Source organism: Aulonocara sp. 'chitande type north' Nkhata Bay, linkage group LG23 (assembly GCF_057382095.1).
Source record: "Aulonocara sp. 'chitande type north' Nkhata Bay isolate Kocher_YH1m ecotype deep benthic linkage group LG23, A_spYH_male_GT1.1, whole genome shotgun sequence".
Lineage (NCBI taxonomy): Eukaryota > Metazoa > Chordata > Actinopteri > Cichliformes > Cichlidae > Aulonocara > Aulonocara sp. 'chitande type north' Nkhata Bay.
The window spans coordinates 5,428,856-5,443,722 of record NC_141365.1 but is presented as its reverse complement, the minus strand read 5'-3'; the positions used below and the strand labels follow the sequence as shown (position 1 = coordinate 5,443,722).

The following is a 14,867-nucleotide window of genomic DNA, read 5'->3' as shown; positions in this document are numbered from 1 at the left end:
TTTTGCGAACGCACAAGAGCACATTTAGGTTAATGCAGCCATGGACACCGATAACAATGTCTGCATCACATAAGACGCTCTCATTAAATGTCATTTGGCGATGGATTCACTTTAATCTAAGAGCGCTGTGAATGCCTCTGTGGCAGAAAATAGAAAATATACATAACCCAAGTAGATTAGTCTCACTTTCCCAAGCTCTCTGTTTGTGTCCTTACAGTTCCCATTATCTTCAGATGAAGCTTCACTGTCTGTTACAAATACACACACCACAGTACACGTGCGCACTTCTCTGTCTCTGCTCGCTGGGTGGGCAGTGCTGGGTGTTCTTGGTAAGTGATGTCAGCCGGTTGGCTTAATGCCCCTCTGCCAGGCTTAACATACCACACACATACACAAACACACATGCTCATCCAGCGCATGTGCCTTGCACTGTGTGCGACACACACACACACACACACATGCCCACAAAGCCTGCATACACCATAGATCTTACACTGAGTGCTGAATGAGATTGCAGTGGCACAACAGAGGGATTATATAAGGCAGAAGAGCAGGCATCAGTGGGTGTAATTGGAGGTTGGAGGGGCAAGCAGTTAAGAGGAGATGAACTTATTAAAAACAGGACTACAACAGACAAAACATACTGTAGTACAACAATTTCAACTGTTCAGACAGAAGCGCTATTAGTCATATTGTGCAGTCATAGTGCAGCTGTTATCCCCGCCTACTGTAGGGGACCGTGTGGTGCATCTGTTACTACTGGAGTGCATATGCACAATGCAGTCCCACGTTGTGATATAATTTTCCATCTTCAGTTCTACAGACTATAGTTAAACATATTTGCAAAGTGGTTGACTTTAGTATTATCAAAACAAAGACATTAATAGTGGTCTGTACTGTAAGTGCCAATCACGTTCGTTTTAAATCAAACTCAGCTTTTAACTGCTTCAACAGACCAGGCTCCCATAGGGTGCTGTCGCTGCCGCTCTGCAGAGATCGCACAAAGAGTACAATAGTCACTTTACTGCTGTCTGGCCAACTCCCACTGGACAACTGTTACTACATTTCAGGCTCCTCTTTTGTGCCTCTTCAAAGGAAACCCTGGCTGAGACAAGTTTTGGACCAGTCATTTTACAGTTTAAAGAGCCTATTTCTATTTGGAGCAAGTTACCAGTGTAAATCAGCGATGCTCTAAAAGATACGCTGGCTTGTGGCTTGTGTCCCATTCAGCTCTTAGCTTCTTATCATCTCTTGGTGTTTAAAATCCTGCAGATTTCTATGTGTGGGAATTCCTGTTTTATTTTCTTTATACTGACTTAGATTTAAGTCCTAGTAGTTTATATTTGGCATGCACACCATACTGAATAATTATTTGCTGCTTACGGAGGTTTTCCTTCCCCTGTACTCGTTCCTAAAATGTTTAAAGGTAATCCGTGCGTTCATGTCTTTTCTAATGAGCCAGGAGTGGTAGAAACATTTTAAACAGTGCACTCAAAGTATGAAAAAAGTAAAAGAAACCCTGTAAGACCCAAACACCCTGCAAAATTCAGATTCTTTTGGAACTGAGATGTTTACTAACCCTTATAACAAAATCCACAATTTTTGTTTTTGCTATATCATGTTGTGTATGATATATTTATTACATCGCATTTGATACATTGGGTGTTTTTGGCAACTTTTTGTTAACAACAATGTTAATTTTAGACAAAAAAAAAGAGTTTTGTCCATAACAAGTATTGATCATGTTGCTCAGATAGAGGTCTCAGAAACTCATGTATCAAATATGATACAAAGGGCATTATTTGTGGGGTCAGATATCCTTATAGGGCAGCACGGTGGTGAGCAGTTAGTGGGATCGGGTAAATGGATGGTTGTAGATTGCCCGTATGTGTGAATCTTTGTGCTAGCCTGGCGACAGGTTAACGATCTGTTCAGGGTGTACCCCGCCTCTTGCACTGTAGTAGCTGAGATAGACTTCAGGTTTTGAAAGTTTTAGCCACTTTTCCTACAAATCAATAAAAAGTTGAAAAAATTTATGCTTTCCTGTTAGTTTTGGGCACCAAAACAACCCTAATTTAGGAAAAGATCATGGTGTGGTTTAAAATAGACCTTTTCATTTTGCTTGGTTCCTCAAGTGACGAGTCTCATCCCTACAGTATGCCCCCGGCAACTGCCTTTATTATAAAAATACTACATTTTAAACCGTGGACCAACATAGCTATTACATGTTTTGCTTTTGGTCTCATGCAAGCTAAAAAACATATTAATGAGAATGTGAGCAATCACAGTTGCTCATACCCTGTAATACTGCAAAAAGACATTTTAGGCTGTGGCTTTTCTCAGTGTGTCTGATTTTCATGTGGATGTTAAAGCACCAACCGGTCCTAACCTGCGATGAACACAGGGGGCAGAAATCCTCTGTCAGCCAAAAGCACAAATAGTGATACTTACAGATACCTACAGGGATACAGTACATAGATCCAAAAACAACTGCACATACATTTATGCAAATAAAGCCAAAACACTGACAGGAAAAATCAGTATCCATAATAAGAAAAGTACCAAATGTGATATTCTGTATCATGCAATATAGTGAGTGATCAAATATACACATTAAAAAGCTATAAATGCATATAAAAAGCAATCCATTAGATGACCCTACATAACTAAATTGTTTATCATAGGGCCTGTGGTAAGACATAAAGACCTCTTAATGAGCACAACAATAATTCCTCATTTCATCCCGGAAGATATACTATTTGCACAGATTTCTGCTTTGTGCTGTTCCACTGCAGGATTTTGCTTCTGCCCAGTTTTATCTGTAACTTTTTCTTGATCTCAGTTCTCCCGCTACAGTGGAAAAGCTGCAGGTTAGCTTGATTTCAAAGTTTTAAATGTGAGAGAGTTTATCGAGCTCTGAACTTTCCCTGTCATTAAAGGCTCATTTTTAAAATCCGTTAGCTGTGGCTGTCTTTATTTTTTTTTTCCACTTTACTGTAGGCCGTTTGCACATGGGTACCCTGCCTTTTGCATAACGTACAACTGTACAATCAGCTACTTCGTATAAGTCCAGACTGGAGTGTCCTTGCAAAGGTCGGCTGCTGAAGTGATCTGGCAAGGTTGTATTCAAATATAGGAGCCCCAGTTGTAGCACTCAGCTATTTGTGTAATGGGAAAAATGTTGATTACTACTTTTTTTTTGTAAAAGAGGAAGATGTAAGAGAGGAGGGAAGGAAAGAGTAATGACAGGTAGTGAGGCTGATGGCAGCGATGGAGGGAGAATTAATAAAGAGAGACAGACAGGAATTGAGTTAAAACGATGGGATGAGCTGAGGGGAGGTCTAATGATGGAGAAGAGAGAAGCTGAGGATAGATGGAGAGAGGGGGAGAACAAAGAGAGATGTCACATGTCCTTTATGTTGAGAGGGGCTGGAAAGGGAGACACCTTCATGCAAAGACCTACTCACATGTGTTTGTGTGCATTTGCTTTCAGCAAAGTTTGTTTGCATTTTCACAGGTGAACGAGATCGCAAGATTGCATCTGCTTTTGTGCACATGACTTCTTTTTCTTTCTTTCCTTTTTTTTGGCCAGAAATGGAAAGAATAGAGAACTAAATACACAGCGGAGGTGAGCTCGACAGAGGGAGAGAAAGGAGAAAATGTAGATATAGCACTCAACAAGGACGAGAGCGGACAAAATACACAAAGCAAGGGAGCCAAGTAGAAAATGGCAATAGAGCGCGAGAGCATGAAGCGGGGCGAGAACATAAAGGAGAGGGATGATTGATAGAAATTACTAAAAGGGGGAAAGAAAGGCTAAGAGAGTGTAAGGGACGGAAACAAAAATGATACGGCAGATAGATAAAACAAGGGGGGAGGGATAAAAGAGTGTAATGGGGAGAGGGAAAGAAGGTCAGAGAAATGAACGAAAAGGATAATTGGCCAGAAAAACAGAAAAGGCTTTGGCAGCTGAGAGCGAGAGAGGATGCAAGGGAGGAAGAAGGTGACAAAGGAGAGACGGGACAAAAGGGTGACAACAGAGGGAGTCAGGTTTGGTCGTGGTGGGGCACAAAGATGACTTATGGTGATCTCGACTCCTGCAGTTTAAAAAAAAAAAATCCATTTCAACCTCTTTCTAAGATGTTTTACAGTAATGATGTCACCCTGTGTCTGCCATCGTTCCTGGCAAGCCAGTAATAATTCATACAGCCACTAGAGGCCCTGATGGGTAAATTGTACTGATGTGCCAATGTGATTTTCTATGCCTTGATTAAGGACGATCTGTCAACTCACAGTGGTGTCTTTTCCCCAAATAATAGCTATATTTTATGGAATGGAATCACTTTTATATAAATGAAAAGGTAAATTCTTTATTTATAAAGGTGGCCACTCATTTCTGAACTAGAGCAAAAATACCAAGAATTTCACACATGCACAGACGAAAAGCTTAAAGACGGAAATACTGACACACCGAAGCAGCAAAATGTGCCACAGCATATCACTACCTGAGGGGAAAGCCAGGGAAACTGTACCGAGCTTCTTCAAAAGTCCTCCTTTTGCTTTTGATCTTTAGTCGTTCTTGCAGTACGCTAGTATGTAACCCTGCAATATTGTAAATATATTGTAGTAATGCAAAAACTGCTTGTTTTTTAAAACACTGTTCTTATTCTTCTTTACATTTTCCGAGTATGTAATTTGAATTCGAGATGGATAGGTGAGTCCATGGGTAGAGACAGATAAAGGCAAAGATACAGAGTTCAGTAAAATGAGACAGGAAATAGAAAAATACACTGAAATGGAGAGTGAAAGAACATCTGACAGCTAGGAAAAAAAGGGAAGGGAATAAGTAGAGAGCAGCATGAGAGAAAAGATGGACTGACAACCCCTTAAAAGATAGAGATTGGAGTGAGAGGGAGGGACTGAATGAGGCGGGGAATAAATGGAGAGAAGAGAGAGCGATCGAGTGAAAATGAGCAAGAGAATACCGAGAGTGGGGGGGAAGAGAGAGAGCCGTGTCTCACTCTCATCAGTCAGAGCGTTGCTCATCCACCGGCAGAGGATGCCTTTGTCACCATGACGGATCCTCGCTGTCTGTGTGCCGCTCGCCGCCAACACCATTACAGAACATTACTGATGTACACACAGAAACACACAGAGGAGAGAGAGACATATTTAGGAAGGGAACACATGCAGTGGTGATAGCACACGGCATTTAATAAGAAGAGGCGCAGGTATTGTGTCAAACATACAAAGGAACACAAAACATACTCACTCAGGACAGGAGCCTGACATGCGCTGGTATTGATATGTTGTGTTATTGACCTCTTTAGATCTTGTTTTGATGTGATATGTGCACATTATGCACAACACGGCTAAAGCTGATAATAGTTTCTATGGTAGTCGGTCTGTTAGTTAAATAATAAGTCATTTAGTCCAGAAAACGGAGTAAAACGATGCAATAATTATTTGCATATAAATGCAGAAGACACAAGTTATTTAATCATTAAAATATTGCAAATGATTGACAGTCAGCTGAATCCATCATTAATCAGTTCGATAGCTTAAGCTTTTAGCTGGATAATGACATCTGATTGGAGGCGTTACATCTTGTGTTCCACATCAAGGGAAGCAGTGACGCTTTGCGGGCTCCTGTTTTTCTCTGTTAAAAAAGGGCCTTTGAAATTGGCAAAAAGCAGGAAGAAGGCGTACATTCATTTTTTTTTCTCGTGGCCACACTGTCTGCATTTACACCTCACCTGTGTGCTCACAATACCAGCTTCCAGATGTGGTTTGGCCAAGGTTGTAGCAATCCAGTTGCATTGTGTTGTGCGTGCATTTACGCCATGCATTGCCAGATGTTTTTTACTTAAAATACCCGGACAGATATTTCATGGTAATCCAAGGTGTGGAAAGAGATTTTGTGCCTGTAGAGTATTTGACACACAGACTATACACACACCGAGCACAATATGTTCACAGTAAGCATTCACAGAGTCTTATTATTTGGATACAACGCATAGCTGTTCGTGCGCATAAAACCAACATCCACACAAACGGTGAGAGAAAACAACATGCAGTTAACACACACAAGCACACTCATAATGTCATGCTCATTTGGCAGCTGTGCACAAATAGTCAAACTGTTAAAAGGAAGAAACCCTGACACACGCACGACACGCGCGCACATACAAATGCTCGTGTAACACTGAGACAAAAATATCTCATTACCTCCACGTAGACAGACACGCACTTGTTGTGCATCCCATGTGCGCTCTTCATCTTTTCCGTCTTTTGGCGCGCTCGTTTTCTTTCTGTCGTTAAAACCGCAGTGACAAACAGCAGCATATGCGGCTGTGCCGAGCAACAGCTGTTCAATGGGAGATTTTGTGTAAGAATGAATGTTAACGTGGGCTGTGAATAAAATGCTAACAAAGCTCCGTGTGTCTCTGTGTGTGTGTCTCCGCAGTACTATGAGATGTCCTACGGTCTCAACATTGAGATGCACAAGCAGGTAAGAAACTCTGCATGTAGTATGATTGGATTTCTTCCAACCTCCAGGTTGTTGCTGTGTGTTTGGTTGCCGTTCATATGTGTACAGAGTAATGTGGCTGGGTTTAAACTGTATTTTCTTGCGACCTCTATGTATGCAAACAAATAGGACACTTATTGGTTAAATGTATGGTTGTAATGCTGGTTAATGCATACCACCACCACTTCAAAATGTACTTTGCATATAAATACACACAAATATTTCTCTTGACTGAATTTTTGCATGATATTAGTATTCTGATAATGTATATATTTGGAAGGCATTGGGGTATTTTGTGGTTAGGAGTGTGTTCACACATCTTGGTTAATTTGTTCCCGTATTTTAAATGATTTTGTGCACACGCTTTGGTTTATTCGTGTGCTTGTAAATGGAGAGCCTGCACAGCAGATTAGCCTTTCTCCCCAAAGCATTAGGTGAACTCTGCCTGCTACTTAGTACAGAGTTGTTAAAATACAAGCACCGTCTGTTTCCTAGAGTAGTAAAGCACACAGCAAGCTACAGTCAAGTGTTTGTGAAGTGATTATGCTGACGCTACTCTGACTGAAGATATCGGACATTTTTGTATTATCTCGGGGCTCTTTGCAGATGGTCCACGTAAATTTGTCCTGCTGGGGTCGCACGTAGAAATTTCAGTAAGCCTCATCCAGCTGACCTACTGTCAGAGTCAGTTTGCAAAAAACACCCAAACCAAGCGAAACCTTTTATCCATTTATCTTTTTCTCCTACTACTATTATTGCTCTTTAAAACTGCAATGAAAGCAATAACTAAATATATGTAGCTCCCAGCTGTGTTTCTGTAGATAGGTTATGAATAAGAAAATTTAGCTGGGTACCATTTATAAGGCATATGATGTTAGTTATGCTCTTCCTTGTGTTTTAACTCCACAAAGGACTATAATGGTGCAGCACGGTTATAGAAAACCCAGCTGCTGGATTCAGACTGGCTGCAGTAGAAGGAGTGAAATATGCATTAATAAAGTTCAATAATTTGATTAAGAGTTCAAATACTCCACGGCCATGTTGGAGTTTAATTTCAGAACCTCACAGCTGCTCTGTCACTAGTAAATGAGTAAAAAGTGGCCTTGAAAGATTTTTCGCTCTATGGTTACTGACAGGCTCCATAGACGGAGTGATCCCAGTTTTTCCTCCTCATTTATGAAGACTAATAATCAGCCCAAACGTAGCAAGTTGTTTCAAAAGGCTGAAATTTTAGTAAAGGTCACTGCCCAACATTTCAGTTTGGAGCTGCAGCGATTCATCGAGTAACTTAATAACTTAAAAGTTTTGCTTTGATACTTTAAAACCGCGACTCTGCAGCGCTCAGTTCTCACTGTGTAACAGTTTAACGTGTCTGTCTGCACACACAGTGTTTACACACAAGGCTGATATCAGGGGTCCTACTATCACTGCAGTATGCAGGGGTGAGCCTGAAGGGGGGCATGAGGTGTACTACACCATGTTTATTTTAAGGCTTTAGTAACATTACTTTTGCACATGTAGTTAATATAAAATATAGGAAACACATACACATGAACATACACCAACTCTACGTATAAATATTGTCAGTATTTTATTTTATGGCTTTGTGTCGGTCCTATGTATAACTATTCTATTTAACATCACTGTACTTGTGATTGTTTATTTATTTTTGCGTTTTTAAAAAAAGTTTTCTTTAAAAAAAGATTTTAATATGGCAATTAAATACAACGAAAGAGTTTAGTATTTGTGGACAGATGTTGGACACATTGCAGTTTCTCAAATGAAAACCAGTGAGTGCTTCGTTTTTTCCTCTTTGACTAACTAATAACTAGTGTCGCTCATGAATAAGACAAAAGTATTTTATGAGATCACTTGATTCATTGGAAAATTGATGGAATACTCAATATACCTGTGCATGCATCAAAAGCAAGCGCTGCAATCTCTGTATGAATGAAAAAGTCATCGGTTATCTCAAAATTATGATAACCTATGAATGTGTATTTGTGTGCATGTTTTGCTTGATCATTATAAAGCAAAACAAAGAATAATGTGTGCAAATGAAAGAAGATATAATTACTCGTGAGAGACAGCTGACCGGCACAAAACGGTGACCTTAGCAATGATGAATGTATGTTATACAAAACTGGTATTGACAGATTGAAGACAGGTGACACTAGCTCAATAAGGATTAGCTATAATCTGCAGCATGTGATATGATCAGGGTGTAAAAATCATTCCCCATGGTTCTCCTACACTGTAAAGAATACCATGTAGAGAGTAGTAAAGGAAGGTCGGTGTAAATTGTGCAGCGTTTCCACTTGTCCTTGCTGAGACTGGGTGTTCCTGTATGAAGACGTGTCTAATGAGCAGTGTGTGCTCTCAGGAGCCAGTGACTGCTTGAATTCCCACACTTGCTGCTAATTTGCTGTCTGTGTCACGTTACAGGAGAGAACAACAGTCAAACCGCACGTAGAAAGACGTGCAGACAGTGAGATAAATGTCTTGGCAGACGGACAGACGTTGAGACCTGAAAGCTGTTTTTTTCTCCGTGTTGATAGAATTATTATCCGTGATTATCCACCTTAAAGACATTTCCTTTAAGAAGCCTGCATTTTCCCCCCACCTCCCTCTCTGTATATCTATCAATCTATCTGCGTCATGCTAACTCTCTCCCTCGCTCTCTGACTTAGACACTGTCATGGAAGAAAAGACAAGAGGGGTTTATTATTTTCACGTTTCACAATGGGCTCTCAACCTGCCTGTTATAGCCTTTCAGAAGGAAGCTCATTGTTTGAAATAATCTCCAAAACGCCTTTAAATGAAAGCCTCTGCACTTCAACCTCGTAATCATCGTGTCATTTAGCCATCAAGGCAATTATAGCGCAAAGACATCCAACAATGGCTCCACATGTCGAGTACTGTGTACATATGTGCTCCAAATCCTCTGCTGGGTGTCGTTAGCTAAGAGAAAACACATGTTTAGGGGCAAACGGGGCATATGTATCGATTGATCTGAATCAGCTGTATTAATTTGAGTCGAGATCTTTGTGTAAAGCATCCATCAAAAACACTGCATCGCATTCTGTTGTTGCACTAGAACTTCCTCTTAAATCACGTTGTGAGCGAACAGAGTGCAGCACAATACGTCTCTTTCCTTTGGTGAAGTAAGGATGTGTTGTGGATTGCCTCTTATGTTGTAGTGTTTTTGAAAACTACAGTTATACTTCAGCAGCCTATTCAGTGTTTGAGGTAGGTGAGACTGCCCATTTTTTAAAACTGTGACATAGAAATGAAGCTATCGTCACCTCGCTGAAAGTTCATCAGCTTGGTTCCTGTTTTCTTGTAGATTTTTTTAGGCCTACAGTCTGCATATCAGATACGTACTTAGATTAGTGATATTTAAGACATTATGTAACATGCTTGTGAGGCACCTTCATGCTAATTCAAATCCAGCCTCCACATCTTCATTAAAAATCATTATTCTGGTCTGCTATCATACATTATCTGTTTTTCCAGTGCACAATTTCTGCTTTCAAATATAAAACTAACACTATCACGCAAACACTCAGAGTTTAATGGATGCACTGGGGGCAATTTGAGGTTAAGTCTCTTTCCCAAGTACGCTCTAACATGCATAGTCTTCCAAAATTTAGCATATTTCTTTCTACCCTTCCTCAGCCTTACAGTGGACACTACTACATGGCACAACTACTGAGGAGCAACGATCAGAAAGAGTGGAAGAAGGCAAGAGTTGATAAAAAAAAAAAACAAGAAGGGGGGCTAGAGTTGAAAGAGATCGCAGTACTGTGAAGGTTTTGTGTTAGCAACCATTTATTTCATAGAGGAACAATTCGAACTACAGTAGGATAGAGAATGATATAATGATATGTCAGCTTTTATTAGTCCAACTGGTGAATTAAATATTTAAATAATAATACTTGAAACAAATAAAGCCAACCACTGAAATGCAATTATCTTTGCTTTCCTTGACATTTAATGCTACCCCCCTTTTAAATGTATTTTGGGTAAACCAAACGAAACGCAGTGAAAGTTTTATGTTAATCACAAAAAGGGAAACTATTACTCAGCAGGAAGGGAGAATAGATAAAGAGAGGCAGAGCGAGTGGGGAGAGAGAAATGTGGCTGGCAGCAAAAGCCAGGCAGAACTGGACTGTCAGCTTTTGTCGCCAAAAAAGAAGAAATGGACTCGGTGCTGGCTGCACCTCTGAGAGATGAAGAGAGAGGAGGAGGGCGAGGAGGAGGATGATAGGTGGGGAGGATGACAAAGAGAGACCAAAGGAGAAGTGAGTGAGGAAAATAGGAGGAGTGGAAGGAGAGATGGGAAGAAAAGATAGAATGACAGGAGGAGACCAAAGAGCCGGAGTGGGGCATATGAGAGTGAAAAAGAGAGAAAGTAATGAAGAAGAAACGGTCTGGTGTCAGGAACCAGCGAACGAGGCTGCGAGAAGAGCTAGCAGCCAGAATATGAGAGCGAGGAAAGGTGGAAACAATTTATGATTGAGCAGCGGGAAGGAGAAGTGCATATGTGCAGAAAGAAGGAGGGCGGTTAAAAGGGATGGGATAAGATGTAGGAGAATCGGCGTGAGAGGAAATGTGAAGCAGATAGCAAAAGAGTACGCACGGTATCACGAGTAGAAAAGGAAACAGAGAAGCCCAATTTGACAGAAATAGAATAAAAAGAAGGTGGTGGAAGGGAAAGTGGTCTAGCACGGAAAATTAGGGAAGTACTGTAAAAATGGCATCAAAAAGAGAGAAGATGTAAGAATTTTTGAGAGAAAAGAAAGTGGACACAGTCATTGCACAGAACGAGAGGTTGTGGAGGATGTTACAAAGGGAGAAGGGCTATAAAAGTGAGTGGAAGAGTTTGAAAAAGTAAGATCATTTATAAAATTGGGGACTGAAGACATAAAAGTACAAGTGCACGTAGAAAAAGACTGTCAGAGTATGGGAGATAGGGAAACTTTAAAAAAATGGCAGGGAGAGCCGATGTTGGAAAAAGTGTGAGAGCAGTGATGAGAAGGAGAATAGGAGAGAGAGATTAATTGAACGGATGAAAGAGGAGAGGGTAAACAGGAAGGATGGAGCCTCAGAAAAGACAGATAAAGACCTCATAGAATAGATGAGGGGAGGGGGAGCGATGGAGATGAAAATGAGAGCAATGGGGGGAATGGGAAAGAAAAAAAGGGGGAGAGCAGAAATAGGGAGACATAGAGAGAAACAGAGACATCAAGAGAGGGAGGGGAGCTTTGAGCTGCAGCACGAAATAATGAATCATGAATAGATTTAACAGTATCTGCTCTTATTTCCTCTCCACACACCCCCACCCACCCTCCAGCTTCCTCCTAACATCCTGTCGAGATCACTGCTATTGCCTCTCTCTTTCTCTTTCTCCAGCGCACGCTCTGTCATTATCTGTGGCAGGGCCATCTCATGTCCTGGCATTAATTGAGCTGTAACAGTCATCTCTTGCCTTTCTACCCTTCCTTTGAGTCTCTTTTGATTTTTTTTCTCCCCTCATCTCTCTCTTTTCTGTTCTTTTACAATTTAATTTTCACATTTCTTTAAATTTCACACCGCTTTTTTTATCTCTGCGCTTCTTTCTTTCACTCTCTTCCTCGTTCTTTCTTTCTGCTCCGATGGTAGCATCTCCCTCCTCTTAGGCTGTATGGATACACTGACATGCATGCACACACGCACACCATCACATTATCTCACTTCCATTATCATATCATATATATATATACTAGCTGTATCCCCAGGAGGAGCGAGGGAGGCTGTGAGGACTTTACGCTGCTCTCCGTGGTTATTCTGTATTCATTGATATAGCACTTTTGGGGCTTGAGTAGTTATTGCCTGTATCTCCTGCTGTGCACAACATGTATATTCAGTATATTTTGTAATTCATCCATAAACTGTGAGCTCAGAGTTGTTGGCAGAGGGAAGCTTACAGATGCAATAGTGTGCTGTATGTCTTGAGATGTGTTTTGAACAGACTGAAACCTGTTTTGTATTGATGCTTAATTCTGGAAGCAGATTGATAAGTTAGTGGGATGGAAGCTGTGTTAGACTCGTTTCCCACAAGAGCACAGTGCAGTCTGGGAGACTGTGAAAATGTGAAAGGCAGGAGGTTAATAAGATAGAGCCAATACTTGTTTGCTGTAGCAAAAAGACAATCGCAGCAGAACTAACCAGCAGCTTAAGATTCATAACTACGGTGAGCATTACACGCATTATCGGTACTTAGCAGACAAAAAGCTTCACAGGTTAGAAGTTCACGGTTTGATTATGATGACGTGAATACAAATATTTACTAAAATAGTCACAAGAACAACCTGGACAGACACAGTCTCAGTCGATAAAAGTGTCATTTTGAACGGATGTCGTGTATTTGAACTGAACCGGAGCGAAAAAGAGCAATACTGGCAGTAACGTGACACGCCACCATTTCACAAGCAATATACTATTGTTCCTTCAATTCATTGTTCATCAAAAATGACTGACTTGAACACAAGATGATACTTGCATCCCATCTTATATGATTTACAGGATGGGATGTAAGTAACGGGAGACAGACGCCCTCTCTACTTTTGAGATTAGCTCTAAAAATGTCTTGTGTGTCTTTGTCCTGCCTCTCTCCCCTTACTCATAACCAGTCACGGCAGATGTTTGTCTTAACAGTTCACTTGGAGAAGTTCCTGTGATTGTCACTATAATGACTTACTGGAACTCCTACTGGAACTCAGCCATCATTAATTTCACCAGTCCTTTCCCCGCTATGCTGAGTCAAAATGTCTGCAAAGACCAGAATTCTAATCAACCAGTGAGTGAAACCGTCTATTTGACGGATCATTAATTGTTGAAGAAGCTGTAATGTAAAGTGGCACAAAGATTAGCTGTGCAACTCGAACATAAAGCACATCAATCTTTGCGTGCTGGTATGCTGAGGTGTATACAGGAGTGTATCACTGAAATGCCAGTAAACCTGTGATACCTACACAGCTGGTCGATGGTGCTAGGTGCAGAGAAACGCCCCGCCTCCTAAACAGACTGCATCTTCTGCACTATAAGCTGGCTAACTGAGACTATTTTGGGGGTTGAAAATGACAACATATTCATGTATCTTTCCTCTATTTTGTAGTACAGCGTTGAACGGTGCATCCTCACAGTTTCAGTGGTAATATGCGATTTCAGCAGTAGGCTCTATTGCTTCTTTGCTGGGGTTCTGTCCCCTTGAAAACCCAGGGGGTCTGCAGGGGCTGTGGCAGCATTTCAGTAACTGCCTGGGTAAGTGTTTCTGTATGACTGGATCGGGATCTGACAGTGCCTCGCAAAAAAAAAAAAGAAGCTCAGATGACTTCCAGGAGTCAGCCTTAGACTGCCTCTATATCTTCACCTCCTTCCTAACAAAAATAAACTCCACACATTAGTGTCTAAATTATACCTGGAAAGGAAGCAGGAGTGGATGAAACGCACATGGCCTAAGCTTATGTTGCATCATGTAGCCGCTCTCCTCCCTAACAGTCACTCCACAATCTTATCACTGGAAACAGGAAAATCCTGCCTTTGACTCCAATTTGGGAGACTTGATCTCGTTAATTCATTATGATTATGCATGTACAATGATCGCTGCTTTTAGGTGTGTATAAATGTCTGCCTGATTTATTTAGAAATCAATATCCTAAGGAAGCAAATAGCAGCCTTTATGAGTCAAGCTTGCGTGGTCGGCTGATTGAAATCCGTGATTTTTACATAAGGATCAACACTGAGCCGTGACAACAATTTTAACCAGTTTGACGTTTGAAAAATTATTCACACTGGGAAGCTGGGGTTGAAGCTGCTTATTTGTTTGCATTTAAACAGCCTGATAGAACGCGATGCTACGACACAAGGCTACTGGGCAGCAAGGGCAGTTAATTAGGGATTAAATAGCAGGAAATTGGAGGAAAGTGTGAAGTTAAAAGCCGGGTCACAGCTGAATTTTTATAATGGTGCATACAATACATTGCTTTCATGGCAGAACACATGCATTTACCAACTCGTCTTTTTCTTACAAATACCTGTATTTTGCTTTCTCACACGCAGTGTAACCCTACAGTGTGATGTTTGCAAGCCTTTAACAGCAGTTTTAAAAGACGTCTGCACCAAACTCATTAAATATTGAGGTCAGTTTAACTAAGTAGTGTTTATTAGCAACAAATAAGCACCTGTTTTATCCTATAGGATAAAACCTGTTTTGCACCTGTTTTATCCTATAGGATAAAACCTGTTTTGCACCTGTTTTATCCTATAGGATAAAACAGGTGCTTCCTCTTTTCTG

The 14,867-nt window shown here is 40.8% G+C and overlaps 1 protein-coding gene across 3 annotated transcripts in view; it reads left to right on the top strand.

Annotated features, from left to right (window-relative positions):
• tle2b (TLE family member 2, transcriptional corepressor b) overlaps positions 1-14,867 on the top strand; it is a 78,297-nt gene that overhangs the window by 24,155 nt on the left and 39,275 nt on the right. For all 3 annotated transcript variants that reach the window (XM_086284366.1, XM_086284367.1, XM_086284365.1), the window contains exon 4: positions 6,467-6,511. In XM_086284366.1, the coding sequence (XP_086140492.1) occupies positions 6,467-6,511 (45 nt within the window). The remainder of the gene's footprint in view (positions 1-6,466; positions 6,512-14,867) is intronic.